General features: G+C 41.5%; 1 protein-coding gene across 1 annotated transcript in view; it reads left to right on the top strand.

Moving 5' to 3' along the window:
• plekhm3 (pleckstrin homology domain containing, family M, member 3) overlaps positions 1-23,177 on the top strand; it is a 30,494-nt gene that overhangs the window by 1,990 nt on the left and 5,327 nt on the right. Inside the window, exons 2-6 of the mRNA XM_053439864.1 lie at positions 307-1,372; positions 4,253-5,368; positions 14,262-14,407; positions 14,703-14,896; positions 18,546-18,609. Coding sequence (XP_053295839.1) covers positions 853-1,372; positions 4,253-5,368; positions 14,262-14,407; positions 14,703-14,896; positions 18,546-18,609 — 2,040 coding nt within the window. The 5' untranslated portion in view covers positions 307-852. The remainder of the gene's footprint in view (positions 1-306; positions 1,373-4,252; positions 5,369-14,261; positions 14,408-14,702; positions 14,897-18,545; positions 18,610-23,177) is intronic.

Here is a 23,177-nt window from a genome sequence, read left to right as displayed (position 1 = left end):
GAGAGAGAGAGATCCCTGTCTGCTCAGGCCTGTGATAAGCAGAGGAAGTCAAGTATTATTTCATCAGGACATGTGAGGGAGGATCATAATTTCTATTTGCTGAGGATGAGTCTGTGAAGTGTCAGTGTGAGGAAGATGCTGTCAGTGGGGTGGGTAGTTTGATGCTTTACCTTGTGAAACTTAAAGGTTTTAAAATCTGGAAAAGTACTTTAACTTCTGTATTTATCACAGTATATTTTTCTCACAGCTGTGTTTCCTTTCTTGGGCATGCTTCCTCTTTACTATCTTCTCTTTTCATTGTTACAGTCAAGCCACAAACCATCTCCATTCGATGACCCCACAGCTACCTGACAGGCAAAGAGAGCACCAATAATAATGCTGATGGGCGATTTTTGACTGATCTTTCACAATTTGTATCCGACTCCTAAATATTTCAGACAGAGCAAAGGGATTTCTACTGTTTTGTGGCCCCAAATGTGTGGATCTGGCCAAGTATCTATTGGCGCCCATATTGGCTTGATTAAGAGAGTCTCAAGCTGCTGCCAGTCTTGTTTAGCTCAGGCATGATGCCCCTGTAGCTTTCCCCAGGCGGTAGAGATTCACTATTGGAAAAGGAAAAGTGTAACCCTGGACAAAGGCCCTATCTTGAGGCGGGGAGCAGGACTTGGCTTCAGACAGAAGTTTGTGAAGCCTGTAGGCTGCTTGGATCTCCTTCACCAATTCTTAGCTCATCAAAGTCCCTAATAGCCTAGTTTGCTTTGTTGGACATGTGGATCCTGCTAATGGGGTTTCTGCCCCCTTCCTGGAAAAATATCTAGTTGTGAGATATACAGCTCAGGGGTAGACCCAGCCATGGAGGGTCTTGAGCAACTTGACATGGTGGGTGATATCAGCCCGGCCTTGGAGGCTACTGAGGATTTTATCCAGTGCATGGATGCACAAGGCCAAGGTCCGAGCCAGGTTCAAACAGGGAACATCCAGCCTCCTAGGCAGCCCAAGCAGCTGCAGGAGGTGTCTACTGTGGCACTTGGGAAGCTCAGCTCCAGCGGCGTGTGGGGCCTACTGGCCGGAGAGCAGCCAGAGGTGGGCCCTTTAGGCCTGGCGTGGGCTGACAACTTCAGTGTGTTGGGGCTTGGGATGGGCTTGAGGCATGGCAAGAGAAGCCGGGCACGCTCCACCAACGACCTGGCAGCCCACTCCAAGGAGTGTACCAACCACATTGCCAACTCCTCGTCCAAATCAGCCTTCAAGAAGGGACACAATCGCTCAAGATCTGACGTCAACTACCGGCCGTCTGCCTACACGGACAATGGCCTTCCCACCGTGGACTGTAGCACATTGAAGAACATGATCCTCAACCGCCAGCAAGAAGGTGAGTTCACATGGTTTGAATCTCTGTTTGATCAGTTGATAAAAGCAGTTGTTATGAATTAGTGAGTCCAAATTGAGCAGAAAAGATGAGCTGATTAAACAATTAGCTGAAATAACAATGAAAATGTTTGCCATTAAAAATACAACAAAACAAATACAAATCTGTGATTTAATATAAACAACATATTACAAATAATGCTAAAAGAAAAGGAAAAAAGAAACGAGTAATAAGTGAGAATAATTTTACGTGTAAGCCATGCGGTTAAAGTACGTTTTGAGGAATTTCTAAAAGCTGCCACCAAAACTAATGTTCTAATTTCGTTGAACTGATCCTGTATCTCAGCCTCTCAGAGGCTTTTGGAGGACAGAAGTCCAGGACTATTTGTGCAGATTGGGGCGTATGCTCTACTTATGTTGAAGCATCCTCAGAGAAAGCAATAATGATAGAAGATGATGATAACTTGAAATGACACAGCTGTGCTATGATAGCCAGTGCAGAGAGTGCACACACACACACAGACACACGCACCGTTTGTTTGTGTGTTTTGGCCAATCTGAAGGCCTAAGGAGATCCTGAGGGATCCTGAGGGATAATAGCCTGTAATCCTGTCAGCAAATGGACTCAAATGAGGCGAAAGAAGAGGCAACCCAATTACCAGGCTCCTGACACTGGCAGGATTATTTAGTATTAGCATATGTGTGAAAAGGCATCACGTTATTTAGTTTGGCTGGAGGTGAATTGAAAGGAGAGAAGTAGGAAAAGGGACGATAATAAGCAGAAGGCAGCGTGATTTGGCTCAGCCTCGTCTCTTCATTCACACTGAAAAAAGTGGCCTGCTTGCCTTTCCATTAGTGACAGCTGGGGATGTTTAGATTGGTAAATTTAAATGATGATACATGTCTATGTAGAGCAAATAATCTTTCTGTTTAGCTTTTATTAGCTTTTAGCTACTTTATGTCTTGCAACAGAGTGTATAAATCTGTTTATATAATCTGAGGAGATTTTCTGTTTTACTTTTTCTTGGAAGTAATCCATAGTAATTTTATATTCATAAAAATGTATTGTTTATACAATGAGAAGCTATGCACATGTTAATCACAAATGGAAGAGAAGTGTGAGATGAGCTTGCATAAACAAAAACTGGATTAACACATTTGCACACACTTTGTCCCATAAATGCATACGATTTCTATCTCCAAGATCAATGATGTACTTTCTGGGATATTCTTGAACATGACAAAAAATGTCACAAAATGAAACAAAGAACCCACAATGGTTACGGAAGTGGGGTCCAGATCAAAGCCAAAATTGTTATGGTTTCATCCCTTGTCCCATCCTTCCACCAAGTATGTGGAAATCTTTTTTGGTGTTTTTTGGGAAATCCTGCTGAAAAACAAACAAACAAACAGACAAAAACATAACCTCCTTGTAATAGGTGTTATTTATCAACAAGATAATCAACAAAACTCAAAGGTAAATATTTGCTCGTTCCAGTTTATTAAATGTCAATCTGAATTAATTGTATTACGTAGTATGCCACTGGTTGGTTTTCCTTCATTCTTTGTACTTTTAAAATAGACTCAAAAGTCTTATATCATTTAGGTGAACCCTGAAGGAGACGGATGCATTTTCACTTAAAGTCTATATGTACATTGGTATCCGTGAAGCCCGTTCAGTCTAATTTAAAAACAGGGTGTAAAATTATGTTTTGGCTTCCTAATCAGTGGGTGAGGCTGCTCGGTTAAGGCTGAAGTGGACGTTTGTGTCTTGATTGACTTGAGGGCTGCTGTTCTGGAGAGTTAGTTTGCAGCACGCAGAGAAAGTGTTAATTCTGGTTGAAGGCTTACATGTGTATATTAGACTAATACTGGGGTGTGATGTCAAAACCTACCAGGTGGAGATGAAGGCTAATTGAACTGAGCAGTTCTCTTCGCCACGATGCCTAATTCTCATCGCAACCATCCCAAGCGTGAAGACTGCCAATCAGCCAGACCTGACTCCGGCTTAACTAATTTGCATATTCGTTTGTTCCCTTTACAAAAAGGTTTGTTAACATGCAAAGTCCGAGACAGAGAGTGACACAAGGTCTGCTGCTGTTTTAACAAGATTGATGAGGCACTTGACTCGCCATCCTTTAGTTAATAGGAGCTGTGTCGGATTCAGCTTTTCCCTTTTCCCTCATTGAGTGATTCAGCATGTTAAAGAAACAAAATGCAATATCTGCTATTTAAAGTTCCTCTGGTCAAGGTTTACAATTAAATATAATGGCCGAGGCTTGTAATAGACGTTGTTATTATTAGATTAAATTTATTTTCTCAGTAATAATGGATTCAGAGATTGGTTGTTAAAAAATAGTCTAGATATTTAAAAAATAGGTAAATTTGGTTTTATAGACATCTATGTAAGATATTTGCAAAAAGACCCCTCCATGAAACCACATCCAATCTTCAAAAAATTCTTCTACTGTTAAAATTTTGAAACAAAGTTCAAAATGTGTATACATAAATAAAAGTAAAGTAGTAAAGTTTTCAATACAACAACCACGTAAGGCACATCATGCATCATTCTCATGAAAATGTCAGAAGATGCATTACATTTCAGCAGGCCATGTAAACAAAACATTTATTGACGTATCTATAAATGACAGACACCATGTCCACAAATGATAAAGCTACAAACATTTGCGAAGTTGATTGATAAGTACTCTACCATCAAAATGGTATCAAAGTAGGCCAGTTTTTTTAATTAAAGCAATTGTGTGTGACCTGATATTTTTGCCAGCAGAAGATGACCTTTACCTGGTTGGTCAGTGGGAAGGTGATAATTGTCTCAGTTCACTCACACACATTACTCCTCATTTCCCCCCTCTCCTCTGTGCAGCTGATAAAAGCAGCATTAGCAGTAGCAGTGTTGTGAAGCAGGGTGAGATGGAGCAGCGTGAGGGGCCCCGGGGCCGCTGGACAGCCTGTCATGTCGAACTGACACCCTGCGAGCTCCGGTTGTACATTCTGGACAGCAGCGCCAACCGCCAGCTGGGCACTGCCTACTCTCTGTCCCACTGCCAGAGCGTCATCTCACCAGCGCCCTGCAGTCAGCCTGGCCAAATCAGCCAGCCTGCCGATCAACGCACTCTGCAAGCTTTGTTCTTCAACAGCACTCGTCTCCAGCTGAAGGCGGCTAGCCAATGGGAGGCCATGGAGTGGAGAAGGCTGATGTGGGAGAAGGTGCAGGCAGCCAGACCTGCGAGGCAGGAGAACCGGCAGTGCAAGACGGCAGTGGAAAATCAACAGGTCGTCAAGTTTTCTACACCCATGTCACCGTCCTCATCCCCCTCTCCGTCAGGGCTTGACACCAGACCTGATGGTGACAGCGACAGCCCCACCTCAGCAGAGGCCTCGCTCTCTCTTCAATCTAATTCTGGCATCGTGTGCAGACCCACCACCCTTCCTCTGTTTACCCAACCCTGCCAGGACGTCCTCAAAGCTGGTCTTCTCCACCAGCTGATGGACCATAACAACTGGCGGACCTTCACCTTCGTCCTGACCAGATCTGCTTTCCAAGCCTTCCCCACTGAGGGCAGAGGGTCTGTGTCCCAACCCGTCCTCCAGCACTCCCTGGCATCTTGCTTGGCTGTGCAGCATGATCAGGAACCAGAGAACGGGCAGCCGTGGACAGATAGAAGGGAACATTTCCAGGTAGTTTTCCCCAAAGACGTGCTCCGACTTTGGGCTGATGATCAACTTAAGGCCCAGGAATGGGTGGAGATGCTGCGAGAGGCAGTGGCGGCACAGAGGCCTGCACGAGAAGAAGGTGTAGAATTGTGGGAAGGAGCTCCAGGCCTCCAGGGTGTGTTGTTGAGATCAAAACCGTCTCGTGAGAGGAGGCAGCGGGAGGCCCAGAGAGCCAAGAGGCAGTCAGTCACCACCAGTTTCCTCAGTATCCTCACCTGTCTGGCTGTGGAGAAGGGACTCACTGCTCAGAGCTTCAGATGTGCAGGTGAGTGGCCCACACACACAATAACACATTTAATATTTACATAAAGCATAATGGATATATGAAGGATGGTGTCTCTTTGAATGCATCTACCTTTTCCTGTGTGTTTCTCAGTTTTTACTCTCTTTTGAAATCCAGGACAATCACAGCCTCTCTCCTCCTGTAGTATTATTATTCCTCACCTCACCACACCTGGCCTTAGACAGTCCCATAAATGGCAGGCAGTGCTTTTACTCTCCCTGGGTGTGAAACGTGGGCTCCTCTTTCTCTCGCTCTAAGGAGGGCTTTGAATTATCACTGCTCACCCCCCTTTTTTATTTGTAACAACTGGCTTATTAATGCAAGGCTGTTTGAAAGGCCAGCTGAAACAGGAACAAGGACAGAGGCCGCCTGGGGGCAACTGATGATAATTGGTAGGCCTAAAGCACTAGGGGAGAGAAAAAGATGTATGAATGAATCAATGAATGAAGGCGAATGAAAGCATCCTGGGGATGCGGCGGTGGTCAGGCCTGATCGTAGCTGTTTGATATAAGGGTTTCTGGGTAGAGCTGGATGTGAGGGACAGCTGGATACGTCCATTTTCTATATAGAGCACACCTCTGCTCACTCAGTCCTTTTTATTTCCCGCCTTTCCCTCCTTCTTTTTGTTTCCTTTCACCAGTTCATTCAGAGCACCTTCGTCTCCTGTAGTGTTACTTAGCAGGTCTTGAAAAAGTATTTTACACTATTTAAATCCAACACCCTTAAACCGTATTCTAAGTCCACAAGATTGAGACAGAGGTATTTTGTCTTTATAGGTTTATAGTTTTTATTTTCATGTTTTGTTTCTATTTGGAAATTGGTCTTTTAAGTATTACTCCCACCAGTTTTTTTACGATGAGAATGTTCATTTTAACTGTAGACACTGAAGCTCCCTCTGCCCTCCTCTCGCTCTCACCTGCCCTCGGTAATGTGCAGCTAATTTGATTGAGGTGTAGCCAGTATTTTGTCATACATTCCAATTAATAGGGCATTGCACATTCTAAACCTGCTTGTTTGAAATTAACAGTTTGCTTTGTGTGTGGTGATGCTGGTTAAAGCGTTCTTTCTGAAACTGTAAAAGTGGCCTGCAGTAACTGATTTAAGGCAAGTAAAGACCAGCTGCAGGACCTTGAAACTGAAGAGCTTTTCCCTATTTATTCAAAGATTGTTGAAGCTCAATTTAGCACGCAGAACCCTGAATTGGAGAATCAGTTTTCGTTACCCGTGAAGGCACTGTTGTTGCGTTAATGAGTCCCAAATGTTCCTGCTACAGAGCGCTAATGAGCACTGGCCCTATCAAATAAAGAATCAATTAAAATTAAATTGAACAGCTTTGTCAACTTTTGCAGGGGTCGGAGAAGCAAAAAATGGTATTTACACAAACAGAACAAGGTCTGACCTGCAGACCTGACTATCTATGGTAAACCCCTTAAAAGCCTTCATCAAAAGCCTTCATCTTCTGTTGTTAACCTGAGTGCACATCTGATTATTCATATATGAAGCCACTAATCTAATAAAAGATCTCTTGATGGTGGCGACAGCAAAGCCTCATGTTCAGTATCCTACTTTAGTTTGAACCCATTTCTCTTTGAACCTGTTTCAAGTCTTTCCTTTGCATATGCATGCTATGTCCATCCATACATATCAGGCAATCGGTTATTTAACATCAAAATGTAAAATGTATTCAACTCATTACACATAGGAACTGCCGCGTTTTTTTATTCCTTTTAAAAGGAAAAGGTTTGTGCGCGTTTGAAGACCATGACTCCCCATCACCCCTCACCATGCTCTCACATTGAGCAGTGGGTGCCCTTAGGTTTGGTGACCCCTGTTGTTGCAGTGGAGCACATTCTCAGGCCCCTGACACACCATGTGGGTCTGTGGGTTGTTGGGGTGGGTGGTGGCTTTGGGTGAAGTGGGAGTCAGTAGATATGAGGGAGAGGAGGAAGTAGGAGGTGGGCTCACATCAAAAGATACAGTTTCTCTCTTCAACTAACACACACACACACACACACACACACACACACACACACACACACACACACACACACACACACACACACACACACACACACACACACACACACACACACACACACACACACACTCTTACACCTGATTTTGTGGGGACCCATCATTGACATCCTCTCATCTTAACCATCACAACTGAATACCTAGAGGGTTATGATTCAGCCCTAACGACAATCGCGGGACAGTAACAGATTATACTAGGCTAATCTGATGATCTGGCCAAATGATCTTGTAGTGTGAAGGGTTTACAGTTATAATGTTAATGTTATTTACATCTATTTAACATTAAATATAATTTAATATTTCTTATTTGAAATTGTGTAAACTCCTGTTGGATGAAATGAACAGCGATTGGGCGAGTGAGCAGTAACCACCAATACAAATGAGAGTGAGCCGACCAGGAAGTGTGGCTACTAAATTGTGAGTTGTTGTGTTTACTGTGTTCTGTTGTTTGTGCAAAACATTACACAATCAAGCACAACCAGATGACAAGCATGGCACTCTGCCACCATGTTTGTTTTTATTCTGAAGTTTGATCAGACAAGTTTCTGCGAGTTCACATGTCTCTGGAATTGGCATTAGGTTACATCTGTCAATGTGTCTGTTGTCTCACACATTATTAAAATCAGTTCTTTAATGTGGAGAAGGTACAACCTTAACTTAACCCTAAAACTGAGTCTCAAACTTCAAACTGCCATTTAAACCGGTGGGATTCTGCTAGACTCCACAAGTCTGATATGTGTATAGTGGGCTCCTGACACACACACACACACACACACACACACACACACACACACACACACACACACACACACACACACACACACACACAAAGTTACTCATAGAACTCTCCATTCGTGCATATTATCATTTGAGTGTTTGTCTGGTGTGAATGAGACACATCAAAGCTCGGGCCTTGCTCGTCTTTTCAGTTTTAATTCACACTCATGTACATAACTCTCTCTCTCTCTCTCTCTCCCTATCCCACACACACACACACACACACACACACACACACACACACACACACACACACACACACACACACACACCTCCTCCTCCTCTCAGAGGTGTGCTGGGTTGAACCACTGGCGGGCAGATGAAAGTGTGAGCCCCTTTTTGCCCTGATGCCATCTCTCTCTTTCTCTCTCTGTGAGACTGTACGTCTCTCTCCCCCTCCACTCTTTCTCCCCCCTGTACTCACCCTGGGGAGGTCAAAGTGACTCCCTCTCTCACTACAGAGAGCCGCAGTACAATCGGTAGACCTTTGAGCTATGTTTGAATTCCCATTCATCTTCTCCTCCGTCCCTCTTTCTCTTCGTCCAAGAAAGACCCATAAAAGATCAGAGACCAGGAGAGAAAGCAGTTGTTTCTCTGTGTTGATAATGGAGGAAGTAGTCACCAGGAGAAATGTGTTAATCGTTACTCTAACATTTAAGCAAGTAGCCCACAGAATATTATTGTGGCCTCCTTTTCGGGTTGTTAAATATCCACACTCTTTTGGGATGCAGTCTAACCACTAAATGATCTATCAATTCATTTCTGTAACGATTTACTAATTGTTTAGTCTATTAAAATGCATAAAATGGCAGAATTGCCCACCCCCCTGAGGGTTTAACTGTTGTCAACACCTGAGAGGATTCAGACTAAACCAGAAATATAATGTTTATATTGATCACTTTACAGATGAACAACTGATAACTAATAACTAATAAATCTGCAAATAATCTTTTATCCATGTTTTTGTGTTTTTAAATGTGAACTTTACGCACACTCCCATATTCCAGTTTGGCCGGCTGTATACTTTTCCTAAAGGGGCAGCACATACAGTGCCTTGCATAAGTATTCACCCCCCTTGGACTTTTTCCCATTATGTACTGTTACTAACTGGAATTCAAATAGACTTAAATAAACTTTTTCCCGTTTGATCAACAAAACATGCATAGTACTTTGGAGGTGCAAAATACATTTTATTGTGACACAAACAATAATGAGAACAAAAAAGTTGACATCTGTTGGGTGCATAAGTATTCACCCCCCTGTGTCAATACTTGGTAGAACCCCCTTTCGCTGCAATTACAGCTGCAAGTCTTTTGGGGTATGTCTCTACCAGCTTTGCACATCTAGAGATGGAAAGGTTTGTCCATTCTTCTTGGCAAAAAAGATGAAGCTCAGTCAGATTGGATGGAGACCGTCTGTGAACCGCAATCTTCAAGTCTTGCCATAGATTCTCTATTGGATTGAGGTCTGGGCTTTGACTGGGCCATTTTAAGACATTAACATTCTTTAATCCAAACCATTCCTTTGTAGCTCTGGCTGTATGTTTAGGGTCATTGTCCTGCTGGAAGATGAACCTCCGCCCCAGTCTCAAGTCTTTTGCAGACTGCATCAGATTTTCTTCAAGGATTTCCCTGTATTTGGCTCCATCCATCTTTCCCTCTATTCTGACCAGTTTCCCTGTACCTGCTGAAGAGAAGCATCCCCACAGCATGATGCTACCACAACCATGTTTCACTGTTGGGATGGTGTGCTCAGGGTGATGGGCAGTGTTGGGTTTTCGCCACACATAGCGTTTTGCATTGAGGCCAAAAAGTTAAATTTTGGTCTCATCTGACCAGAGCACCTTCTTCCACATGTTTGCTGTGTCTCCCACATGGCTTCTGGCAAACTCCAAACGGGATTTTTTATGGATCCCTTTCAACAATGGCTTTCTTCTTGCCACTCTTCCATAAAGGCCAGATTTGTGGAGTAGACGACTAATAGTTGTCCTGTGGACAGATTCTCCCACCTCAGCTGTGGATCTCTGCAACTCCTCCAGAGTAACCATGGGCCTCCTGGTTGCTTCTCTGATTAATTTTCTCCTTGTCCGACTCTTCAGTTTGGGTGGACGGCCTCCTCTTGGTAGGTTTGCGGTTGTGCCATATTCTTTCCATTTTCTTATGATGGATTTTATGGTGCTCAGAGAGATGTTCAAAGCTCTGGATATTTTTTTATAACCTAACCCTGCTTCATATTTCTCCACAACTGTATCCCTGACCTGTTTGGTGAGCTCCTTGGTCTTCATGATGCTGTTTGTTCAGTAATGATCTCCAACAAACTCTGAGTCCGTCACAGAACAGGTGTATTTATACTGAGATTAAATTGCAGACAGGTGGACCCTATTTACTAATTATGTGACTTGCAAATGTGACTTGTGAATGCAATTGGTCGCACCAGATCTTTGTTAGGGGTTTCACAGTAAAGGGGGTGAATACATATGCACTCAACACTTTTCAGATTTTTATTTGTAAATAATTGTGAAATCCATGTAATATTTCCCCCCACTTCCAAATGATGCACTATTTTGTGTTGGTCCATTACATAAACTCACGATGAAATACATTTTAATCTGTGGTTATACCATGACAAAATGTAGAAAAGTCCAAAGGGGGTGAATACTTATGCAAGGCACTGTACATACAACAGAAACATCTCAATCTATCGGCTCAGTGGGGAGACTTCCTGCCGAGTGAATGCTGTCTGCTGTTTGCCTTGAGGTTGTTCAGGTTTTGGTCAGGATCACGTCGGCATCAGATTTATTTCTTCTTGCATTGTCCAACATTATCTCTTCTGACTTTTGTGCTTGTTTTACTGTGCAGAACTCATAATAGACTGCCACAGCTGTGGCAGAAGTACTTTTGCAGCTTGCGTGTGTTGGTGCACTCTCCTCTTGTCCACATGATATAGAATTTGAGGTTAAGGTTAAAGGTTGTTATTTAGCTTGGAAGTTTTTTAAGGCTCCAGGCGTATACGTCTCTCTTCCTCTTGTCCCAAAAGCAACAGACTAAATTTGAGGCCACAGTTGGCCTGAAAGCCAGCCCGGTGGTCAGCTGATTCCTCGAAGTGACACAATGTTTTTCTGACTGCTGACCATCCCCTTTGCCGACTGGCTCTAGACCAGTGGTCTGAGGTTTGTTGAAAGAGCATCCACCCCAACAACAGCACGAGCTCACTGCTTTAATTAGCCTACCTAGATTAGAGTTACACAGATGTATTTGATCGTGGTTCCTTCAGTGAGATACGATTTTTGCCATCTTAACCACCGGCAAAAGTGTAAACAACCGATGGGGAAACAAACTTTGGACATTGGCAAAAGTGGATGCTGATGATTAGATCACAGCATTTATCCGTTTTTGTAGCTGCCGTGAAAATGGCAGAATGTGAACAGCCAGACCACATCTGAAGAGGGTTTGGAGGTGGACATTGTGATTAGATGTCTCACTGGTGAAGACGCTCTATGTACAGTAGCCACATTTTTAAGGAAAACATTTAAGTTAACCCAACTCAAGCTGCTCATCAAAAAGCTCCAGTCCACACTGTTCTTGGCAAAGGAAAAATAAGTCAAACCCATACAGCAGCTTTGCAAAGCTCCTGAGGGACCGATATGATGACTGTCATATGACTGACAGGGGTCAGTGAGTCAGCTCCAGTGCTGGAAACCTTCTGCACTAAAATTAATGTTGACCTTTGTTGGGCTACAAAGAAGTAGTCTACAGTTTCCTTCGTTTGTGTCAATGTTTCTCTCGACCCTCACCCTGCCCGCTGTAGAAGTCCCTCAGGCATATGATGCTGTAACTTCTCTGAATCTAGGATCACTTGATGAGTTTAAAATAAGGCAAATTAATACCAGATGTAAAATACAAAGTCCCATAAAGAGAAATAGTATCAAAACATGAATCCGACAATTGAAAGTTGATTAATAGTATTAATCTCGTGTTAGAAACATCATCAACAATCCCACTCGCCTGCGGCAAATCCTCTGCACATTTCTCTCTGTATTGTCATATGGGCTAACGTATTCCAGACATTTTACCAGGGGGCTGGCAGGAAAAGTTCAGAAGTAACTGTTTGAGTTAAATGCAGGTCTGTAAGCAGTTTTATTGACTGAAAAGAAATGTTTGTGATAACTCAGCCAAGTCTAACAGGGCGATCCGGGTCAGGATCTGCATTGGTTAACAACACACGTAAAAACTCGATTGTCAAAATGGATAAAATTAGACCAAAATTGTAGGAATTCTTATGGTTGTATGTGTATATTTTTTGAAAAAATTAAGGACAAACACCATTTATCACTTATATACCAAAGATGTAATCAGTAGTTTAAAACAAAATTCTTAACTGATTGTAGGAGTAGTAGTAAGTGATGTAGTTCAGTCCATCATTCAGTCTTTCTGGTGAACAAACATGATTTTTTTTTCCCCCTTTCGTTTGGTCAGATGAAGCAGGATACCAGCTCACATTGCTGATTAGACTATATTGTCTTTTAAGATTCTTATCTGATAGAAAAGGGACCTGGATTCATTTCTGTTTAATCTTTCTTTCATCTGTCCCTGTTTGAGCTTCCTCTCTTTCATTCAATTCTTTCTCTCCAATCTCTCGATAGTCTCATTCTTCTCCTTTTTCTGTTTCCCCTTTTTTTTGGCTGTGTTGTTTCTTATGTTGAGGCACCACTCACAAACAGGCTGACACACGTTCCTTCTTCCTTTGCTCTTCCTCTTTTTCTGTTGTCCCTAGCTTTCCGTCTGTTTTTTGAAAACCTAGATAAAAGTCTCCCGTCTCTCTTCTCTACCTATCTTCACTTGCTGTTTTCATTCAGGCCCCATGTCCTCCCTCCCAGATCATATGGATAAGGGACACCTGTCACTGTGAAAATGAACTTTAAAGGGTCTGGCAGACAAAGCATACCATTGGGCAGCGATCAAGATGAATAGAGCAGAGGATCTGTTGGTCTTTTAGTTCTACAACACACTTTTGTCTTGAAGTCTGCTGTTGTGACTACTGGAAGAGCCAAGACTAGAAACTTCGAATGAATTTGTCAGGTAGATTTCGATGACAGGAGAATAAAATCAAACAGGATTATTTCTCTTCACCTCCAGTGTATTATTTATTGTTTATTTTGATTAGATTTGTATTAGTCTTGTATGTAAATGGACAACCGTATGGACATGCAATCAACAGAAAGGAACACAATATTACGTCATATATTTACAAAACATCAAATAGAAACACATTAAATAGAAAAAACGAACAAGAAACCAACATGTTTAACATAGAACCCAATTAATGAAATAATACAGAGATTCAGCAGATTATCACAGTTTCAAACCAACTTTGAACCATGACGTCCCCACACTATTGAAATTCTCCTCACCTTCCTCTTGTTATTCAAGTATGTCCATTTTCTCCAACACAGCAATCAGGAGTCCAAAGTCAATTACAGTGAACCGTTTTGAAATAACAGTAAAACTTTCCTCACCTCTAGTTTATTTCTAAACTAGTATTGTTCACTATATGATAAATAAATGTAAAAGATAGATTTGACAGTTTGGGGTTTTAAACGTAGACATATCTTGTTTATTATCTACAGGTTTACTCGGCTGGATTAGTGTGGTTTTTAGTGAGGGGCAATAAACTGACACATGTTAACATCAAGTTATTTGCTCCACAACCTTTTTGTTCCTTTTAACTGCTGCTCCAGCCGATTGAATGACACCAAGAGCTCTATGGTGCAACACTTTAGGGCTGATTAACAGGTTGGGACCCATTGATAGACATTACAAAATGTAGCGTTTTATTGAAGCCATCATTTTATTGCATGCAGGTTGTTTAATAGGTCTTGAGATTATTGCACCGCATTAAATTGGAAGTTTGTTGCATTAGTGAATCCAACTTTCACTTCCTTTAAAGGGACTAAACTGGTTTCATTATGATTAGAGACTTTCTGTAGATCGTGATCTTGTACCTTCATTTTGTTATAAATATGTACACAAACACTTACACTCTCACCGATTGTTTTTCTCCTCAGGTTGTCAGCGTCCAGTTGGCCTGTCCAGAGGAAAGGCAAAGGTCTGCTGCTACAGCGGCTGGTACTACTGCCAGAGCTGCCATCAGGACAACTCCTTCCTCATCCCAGCTCGCCTGCTGCGAAACTGGGACACCAGCAAGCACAAGGTGGGACAACACACATACACACAACCAAGCACGCACAATCTGACGTTACAACCAGAAGATGTTAATATGGCTTAGCATAAAGAAAATTGTGAAACAGCTATCCTGGCATCCTCCAAATGTGAAGACAAAACCAGCTCCTGAAACATTCCCCATTGAACACATTATATTTCCATAGTTTAATCTGCGTATAAAGATGATTAAATTAACACATCAATCCATTACAATGGATTTTCACTAATGTTATTGATTTCCTTGGTGCAGTCGTCCTAATATAGACTCTGATGTTCTTCCTCAGGTTTCTAAACAGGCCAAAGAATTCCTGGAGTTTGTGTATGAGGAGCCTCTGCTTGACGTCCAGCAGCTCAACCCTTGTCTGTACGAGCACTGTGAGCCTCTCAGCACTGTGCTACGCCTCCGGCAGCGGCTACAGTCGCTGCGGGCCTACCTGTTCAGCTGCCGGGCAACCGTTGCAGAGGACCTCCGACGACGGTAGGTTGGCAGTGAAGTTGTGCGGGTTGGTGCATTTCTGTTGGTGCAAGTAAAATCACGTTATTCAGAATCCTCTCTGTGTTGGTTATATTTGTGAAAAATGTGTCAAATTAGGAAGTATCGGAAAATGTCTAGACACTGATAAGACCTAAAGCCCAAATTAATGTAACTTTAACAAACTTAATCTTCCACTGACCGTAGATGTTGAGCTAATTCTTAGTTATTTTCTACACACACAGGAGACATCAGATATTATTTTTCTGTTTAACATGAAGAGCCTGCTTCATCAGTCACGCTGACGGATGAACTTAAATATTTGCGATATTCCCCCTGTTGATGACCAGACAGTTGATTATACAGACTGTTAACATCTCCTCGTATGATCTGTGTATGTGTGTTTGTGGGTGTATGTCTGAGTGCATGTGTGTATAGTGCCATAACTTGTATCTGCATGCATTCCAGCCACACACACAGTGTGTGTGTGTGTGTGTGTGTGTGTGTGTGTGTGTGTGTGTGTGTGTGTGTGTGTGTGTGTGTGTGTGTGTGTGTGTGTGTGTGTGTGTGTGTGTGTGTGTGTGTGTGTGTGTGTGTGTGTGTGTGTGTGTGTGTGTGTGAGTGAGATGGGGGGCTGTGACTGTTTATCTGAGTGGAGTCCCAGTCTGAAAGCCTCGTCTGTGAGCTGTGATAGATGCTCCTCGCCCTGTTCCAGGTCACTTATACACTCTGATCTGATGGAGCATGTCTAAAAAAGAATCATTCACCTCAGCAAACACTAAACTCTTAAAGATATTCTTTCACTGTAACCCCCCCCCAAAAAATATAAAACTGTGAAGAATGAATTAACACAATAATAAACTTAAAAGATTGCTTCATGATGCTCCCTCCTCCATGTCTCACTGATGTAATGATGTTGTCAGTTTGGTATGCAGTTCTCCTTTTAACCCATATTTAGTGATGTGTGCTCTTCTCAAACAATTCCAACTTAGTTTCATCGGTCCGCACAACATTTTCGCAGTTGTGTTGCACACTGTCACTGTGGTTTTTGTAAAGTTTGTTTTGGAGAAGAGCAGCTTCCTCCGTGGTTTCCTCGCTGCAGCCATGAGATGTTAACAAACATGTTAACCACCTCCAGGGATTATTTTTAAGCCTCTGGTGTTAAAATAAACGGTCTCTATTTATAGCCACTTAGTTTTACTCTCGACAGATGAATGTTTAATCTTATGTATAAACTCTTTAAAACAAACCATCAGTCACCTTATCAAATTTTTCCTGCAAGGCACCATTCACCATTCATAATGTTTGATTGACTAACCCAGATCTCCTATCTGGTTTTATTTACTGGAATCTGGATTTGCAAACTCCTAACCCCAATTAGCTTTAGTTGATACCATCAGTCTCGAAGTTCAAATATTTTTTCCAATCTACATTGTTAAATGACGTATTCATTACAATGACTGTTGTGCTTTTTTTTAAATTGATTGAATTGGAGGGACCTGATAAACAAATGATTATTAGATTGCATTCCATGGAAGTATGTCTTCAGCATCAGGTTCTCGGTTAAATTCCCAGCTGGCCAGATCATTTACTGCGTCTCATTTCCCTTTTCACTACCACTCTGTCCTGTCTCTCTGTCACTGTCTCTGTCAAATAAAGGCAAAAAATATATACTTTAATACAATTGATAGTATCAATTCACGAACCTAAAGATAATCATAACAATCAGAAATTATTTTGAGAAATTTTAGGTATCACTTACTTTTTCTTGCTGTTTTGGTTTAAGCGCTGTAAGCCATGTTTTTAGATTTTGAAAATGTATAGAAGCAGAATAAAACTGATTTTTTTATTTTTTATAAAAAATGTGACATGCTTTAACAGTAAAGTCTTTATTTTAGTCCTTATGAATTGTTTAAATGTCCCATTGTTCAAATATTTGTCCTCAGGCTTGGATACTACCTTCTAACTGAAAGTACTAGTATTTTTTATCTACTCTCTAAAAAAACATATTAATGGTTCCCTGTTGCAAAGCAAAGCAGAGCAGCATCGTGGTGTGCTGTGTTTACTTCTGTCCCATTAGCTAGTGCCGGCTAGTGCCCCGCCACTTCCAAACACTGTAGGATTGATGAGGGCCATGGCGCTAAAACCTTCCCCTAGTCATCAGTCTCCTTCAGGAGAATCTGAGGAGAGATGTCTGTTGCACACGAGCAGAGAGCCACGGTCATACATCCAACCACATGAGACACTATAGGCTGTGTTTATGACTTTGTGCTATCAAAGGTTTACATCTGTGATAACATGTTGCAAAGGAGACAGAAAAATTGTTTCATAGTGAGGTTCTGCTTGTGTTGTGTGTCGGCTCAGTAACGAGAGAGAAGACTTTTAATCATGAGTTTTTGACACATTATCAGAAAAATGTACGCTTAAACATTTATCGCTGGGTTTAAAAAAACTACCTAAAACTACAGAAACCATCTTTGAGAAAAATGTGTTTGACGTGTACTTTGACTTTTTAGTTTGGACCATGTTCCATCAACTAACATGGAGGAGGCAGGCTTTATGACCTTTACTGCAACCAGCCACAATGGGGCGATCAAGGTGACTTGTGTCGTTTATGAGCGGTAACAGCAGTCACAAATGAGTGGTAAATCAACAACAGAACTTTCTGGTTCAGAAACATGATCCTTATCCACTTTGTGTGTAAACGACAAGTGAAAAACCTTTAGCTTTCAAAAAAGTTGTATCGACACTTCACTGACACCGTGTCAACAATAACTGAACCAGATAAGATTCATTTCATAGATCTAGTTTTTGATTTGCATTAGACTGTAACATGTAATATGACCTTCCTCTACACACACACAAGCACACACTTATTCAGGTCAGACCCTCCTTCAGTTAACAATCCTAACCGCTGAGTGATGACAGATATTTAATGAAAGGTGTATCTTCTAGAGTGAAAAGAACATTTAAAATACAGAAGAAAAAAATGGAATCAAATACAAACATGGCTTATACAAATATTGTGAGTTGTCGGTTTGTGTGTGAATTTCCACACACGCATGGATCCATGTTTCTTCTGTTTGTAATCTAATCCTGAAATGTTTTAGTGCTCAAGTGCTTTTATCATGATCAGCACACACTTCAAGGGTGTGTTCACCTGGGTACTGACTACACAGTCATCAGTGTGTGTGTGTGTGTGTGTGTGTGTGTGTGTGTGTGTGTGTGTGTGTGTGTGTGTGTGTGTGTGTGTGTGTGTGTGTGTGTGTGTGTGTGTGTGTGTGTGTGTGTGTGTGTGTGTGTGTGTGTGTGTGTGTGTGTGTGTGTGTGTGTGTGTGTGTGTGTGTGATGAATGCTGATGTGGTAACCATTAGTAACGTGCCAAACATAGTAGTTTATCAGTGGTGCCTATCACCATGAGGCGTCTGGATCATACACACACACATACTTGTGTTTTGGTGACACTCATCACAGCTTAGACAGGAATTAACATGGTGCCATCCATCTTAGTGGTCTGAGAGGACACACACACTCTCTCTCTCTCCTGACTGTGTTTTGTCACCTGATGGCAAAACACGATCGTATGTCTTAACTTTGTAGGTTCTGCAGGAATCATGGTAAGATGCATTGATAGTTTTTCTTGTGTCTTTCCCAGGATCTTTCCCAGAGAATATCTGCTACAGCACATTCACCTCTACTCCATGGCTGACCTGCAGCAGGTACACACACACTCTTTCAGTTTAAGTTTGATGCTACATTTCAACTCATTTAAACATAAATGTTGGTATCGCTGATTGAATAAAAGACAGTGTTTGACATATAATCATTTTTGTGTCAAAAAGTCACATTTTGGTCTTAAATTTCACCAGATATTCTGTGTTTTGTTTTCTCGGACAACAATTCATTCTGTTTAGTAACCTTGGGGAATGACTAAATGTCAGCTCAGATGTTTTTTGCAAATTACAGAGCCTTTTCATTTCTCATTGGATTTCCAAAAATATTTCAACCTTCAGTAGAAACAAATGGCCTGAGAGCCACAGACTGGTCGTGTAGTATTATCCTGGGATTTGTTGTGCAAAATAACATCATTCTCTTTTATTCTTAATGTAATGCAATACTTGTGTTTGTTGGCAAGTGTCCATATCATAATGATTATAAGAACAGCTAATTCCCTCTAATAGTCCCATTAAATCAGGATTAGCTCTTCCAAGTACCCTGATCAAGGAAAACAATTGTCTCAGAGGAAAGAATTCATATCTGCGGGTATTTTCCAATTTCAAAACAACCCATTGCTCATTATCACATATTCAATTGGCCAATTTTCTAATTACATAGCAGTATTTCCCGTTCAGTACTAGACTGGGGCAGCTCAGTAGATTCTAATGTGTCCCGCCACAGTTTTTACTGTCTGCACAGACAGTCAGAGCTCATAGTTTCAGCTGCCATGCGCATGCACTCGCACCACGACATAAATTAAATGAGTTCTGTGGGAAACTGTCATTTCTACTGGTGAATCTGCTGTTGACACCAGTTGCACCTCCCACCTCTGGATTAATCTGAATTTAAAACAATTTTTTAAGAGTAGATCATAAAAAAGGAGACGCACCCTGGCCTTTCAGCATTGAACTGATATTTTTGGTGGTGTGTGGTGGTGGTGGGGGCAGGTCAGAGAAAAAAGCGAATACAAATGACTCAAAAGTTCCTTTGTTTGTCATTGTGTTCATTATGTTGTACCCTGGCCCATTTCTTTCACCCCTCTCTGACTCAGAGCTCGACCACAGGGTCTCACGGTGAAAGAAACTGGAACCCTCCCTCCTAACCCCCCTCGGCCCCCTACTCCCACAATCTGTGTCTCTCTGCTTCACTAATTGGTCACATTCAGAATCAACAGGCAGAAAGACAAAGCGTGACATCCCTAAATTTTTCCCAACATCCCCTTGGCCCCACACAGACACTTGGCATACATGTGTTTTATGTGAGTGTGTGTGTGTGTGTTTTCCTCTCTCTATTTACCTGCTAAACTCTGTGATTAAACTAGAAACTGGCTATTTAGTTTTATTTTACCAATAGGTTATCTTTGGAAGAGTCTGCACAGCTCTCTCTTCTCTTTTCCTCCCCCCTCTCACCTCCCCATCTCTGCCCCTCTCATCTCTCTCTCTCTTTGAGATTCTCAAGCACTCTTCCTCTTAATTGGTTTTCCATATTAACAAGCTTGTTTCTTTTGATTCACCTCCTGAATAAAATCACGCTCTTAATCAACATGGCTTTTTTTGTTCTGGCCTAGAGGTCAGTGAAGGCTAAACTCCCCTGGCTAAACCCTGGCCCACGCAAGTCTATTCACCTCCCGACAAATAGCCTCCACCCATATCCCCCTATTAGCAACCAGTTTATTCTGCAGACACCATATGTGTTTGTTTAAGGGCACTCTGCCCTTTTCCTCCACTGGTTTTAAGGATTGTTCGTAGGGTTTTGTGTGAGGATTAAAGAAGTTGGAAAGAAGTTGTGCTTGTGCTTGTGTTTGTGCAACAGGCTTCCCACAGTGACACCCTGGCATCCCCTCTATGCCAGGCATGCCTCTCAACTCACACTTGTCCACACACACAGAGGCCTCTTAAGTAAATGCTGAATGTTATCAGAAACATTTCCAGTTCCTCCACACAGCCTTTATTTCAGTTAGAGCTTAATGTTAGTTCATGCACAACACAGACCTCTAGGATGAAGTCAAAGAGAATTCTTTGTGACACTAATAATATAAGGAATTATCAAAACTAGAATGATACCTCGACCAAGGCCCAACGGTCCCTTTGTTAAATCACATTTAAATTCACTGCATCAAGATTCTTATTTATATCTGGACTAAATTGCACACACTCAAATATCAGTAGCCGCAACCTGTCTGAGAAATCAATAAAAATTATGACAAACACCCTAACTAACAATGTTAAATCTGGGAAAGTGTCCAAATGACCAACCTAATGTAATACATTTAAAGAAAGGGATTAAATATATTCTCCTGGATCCGCCCCTTTTTCTGCACCAAATCACATAAATTCTTGCTTTGCTCAGGTTCTATTCTTTTATCAAGTGAATAGATAAAAGAACCCTAACCCAACAGCTCAGTAGTTGTTGACTTGTCCGGCTGACAAACAAACTTCTAAATTAAGACTAATCTCAATTTATATTCCTGCACTAAGGAGTTACTCTCTACCTATAATCTCCATATGTGGAGCTTTTTATGCTGGAGAATTAAGATGAGGTGAAGCAAGTTGTGAAAAAAGGCCCAGGCATCTCTCTTTCTGTACCACACATTTGCTAAAACCCATTTAACTACAAACTCTCTGCTCACTGTAGCAAGCGATTAGTCCTTTGTTGTTCGTTAAATCTATTGAGCTACTACTTCCTGATTTTTGTTGACTCCAAACTACAAGAATCGTTCAAATATAGTATGTAGGTATGTATACTTTAGGTTGGTATAGGGGAGTTTAAAAATTGAATAAAATCTGTGTGGTCATGATTCCTGTCCTTGGGAGACATTGATCCAATGGTTGAGGCACAATACAAATGGTGGTGCATCGTTCCTGTACCATTTCTGTATCTTACACATGGTTTCATTGGGTTCTTGGGAATTTTATGGCTCTTCAGTGTGTAAAATCCAAAGTCAATTGGTTTAAATGCTGTTATCTGTATATGTCCACATCATCCATTTTGAAAATCCTTGCCTCTTATTTATCGCCTGTCATAGAGACATATCATCACGAGTTAAAAAGTGTCCTGCTTTTACAGATATCCACCTCTGGGAGGTTACTTTTAAGTTTAGTTTTTGGGAACCCCCCTGATAAGACAGAGCCCACTGTGGGTACACTGACAACCGACATACATCAAGTATTCTGTGTGTGTGAGGAGAGGGTGTTATCCAAACAGAGCTCACCCTGGTCTTTCCAGCCATGTAATCCCAGCTGGCTTTCCAGCTTCTCAATGGAGCTGTGGTAGAGTGTCTGTGTCTGTGCGTGCGTGCGTGCGTGCGTGCATGCGTGTGTGAGAGAGCAAGCGAGAGCGAGAGGAGGGCAGGCGAACGGCTGTTGAACAGCAGTTTTAGGGGATTAGGAGATTTTGGAGCACAAAGACTTGATGTGGAGCAGAGAAAGAGGCTGAACTTGAGGGGGAGGAGTTTAAGAGGATGGATGTGTGTGTGTGTGTGTGGGTGTCATTTGGAGGGAAAGAGGTTAAAGGATGTGAATCTGGAGAGTTTCTCCTGAAGGCTTCTAGAGAATCACTTTGCGACCATCGTCCTTTTCCACAGTTTAAACTCCTGTCTGTCTGTGTTTTTTCAAATCCTTTAAAACTTTCAATAACATATTTATGTCTTTCAATAATTCAATGTTGTAGGTAGCTCAGACCAAAGCAGCAGCTATAGTCAAACTCGACAGGACATTTACAGAAGGAGACACAATGCTTATGCTATGTCTGGCACCTGGGGAAAGAGCAGAGCAAGAGAAAATGTTAAAATGGAAAGCAAGATGACTGTATTTTGTTCTTTCCCATCACTTAAAAAAATTGCTACTAATATAATTACCATTCATTTGTTTCATATTCTAGAAACTTTGTGAAAGGGTGAGGTATGAGAACCCATTCAGATTTTGGGCTGATTTGATTTAAAGGGCAGATCGAGCAACACTGTGAGATAAGCAGGTTTATTGTTTTTGTTTTTTTGTTTACATTTTTGTGCCTTTCTCAAGGAATAGTACATTGATCTTGATGAAAAAACATAAGCAAATTCAAGGGTCTGATATCTAAGAGTGTCTGGTGCAGCTTGATTGACTGTTAGACCATGTCGGAGGTCTGAGTGCCATTCTAGCTGAATATGCATTTATTCATACATGCAGTTGACATGAAGGAAGTTTAAGTTTCATAGGGAATGAACGTAATTGATATTATTCTGGAGGGGTTCTAACTTATATTCGCCCTGTCATACCAAAATATTTTACATTTATAAAATCTGCGGTGACTGCATTGTTCTACTGTTGTGAACGGCATAGAGCAGACGTTTCCAAACCTTTTCGATGTGTGATATATCAAAAAGAAGTTCTGTCAGCTTGCAACCTCCTCGTGACCTAAGAGCTATTTTACTTTTACTTCCTGCACAGGAAAAATAAATTGGAAAGGTTAGGGAAAGACTGTAGTCTGACAGTATATATAATTTTGTGCAACAGAAATATCTTTTATTCTTCATCATCTGGAAAAAAAATCTAATTTATGACACGCAAACAAATTATGTGTGTCCTGGAGA

This window comes from Pleuronectes platessa, chromosome 14 (genome assembly GCF_947347685.1).
Source record: "Pleuronectes platessa chromosome 14, fPlePla1.1, whole genome shotgun sequence".
Lineage (NCBI taxonomy): Eukaryota > Metazoa > Chordata > Actinopteri > Pleuronectiformes > Pleuronectidae > Pleuronectes > Pleuronectes platessa.
Note: the sequence above shows the minus strand (reverse complement) of the source record. Positions and strands in the feature narration are given on the sequence as shown.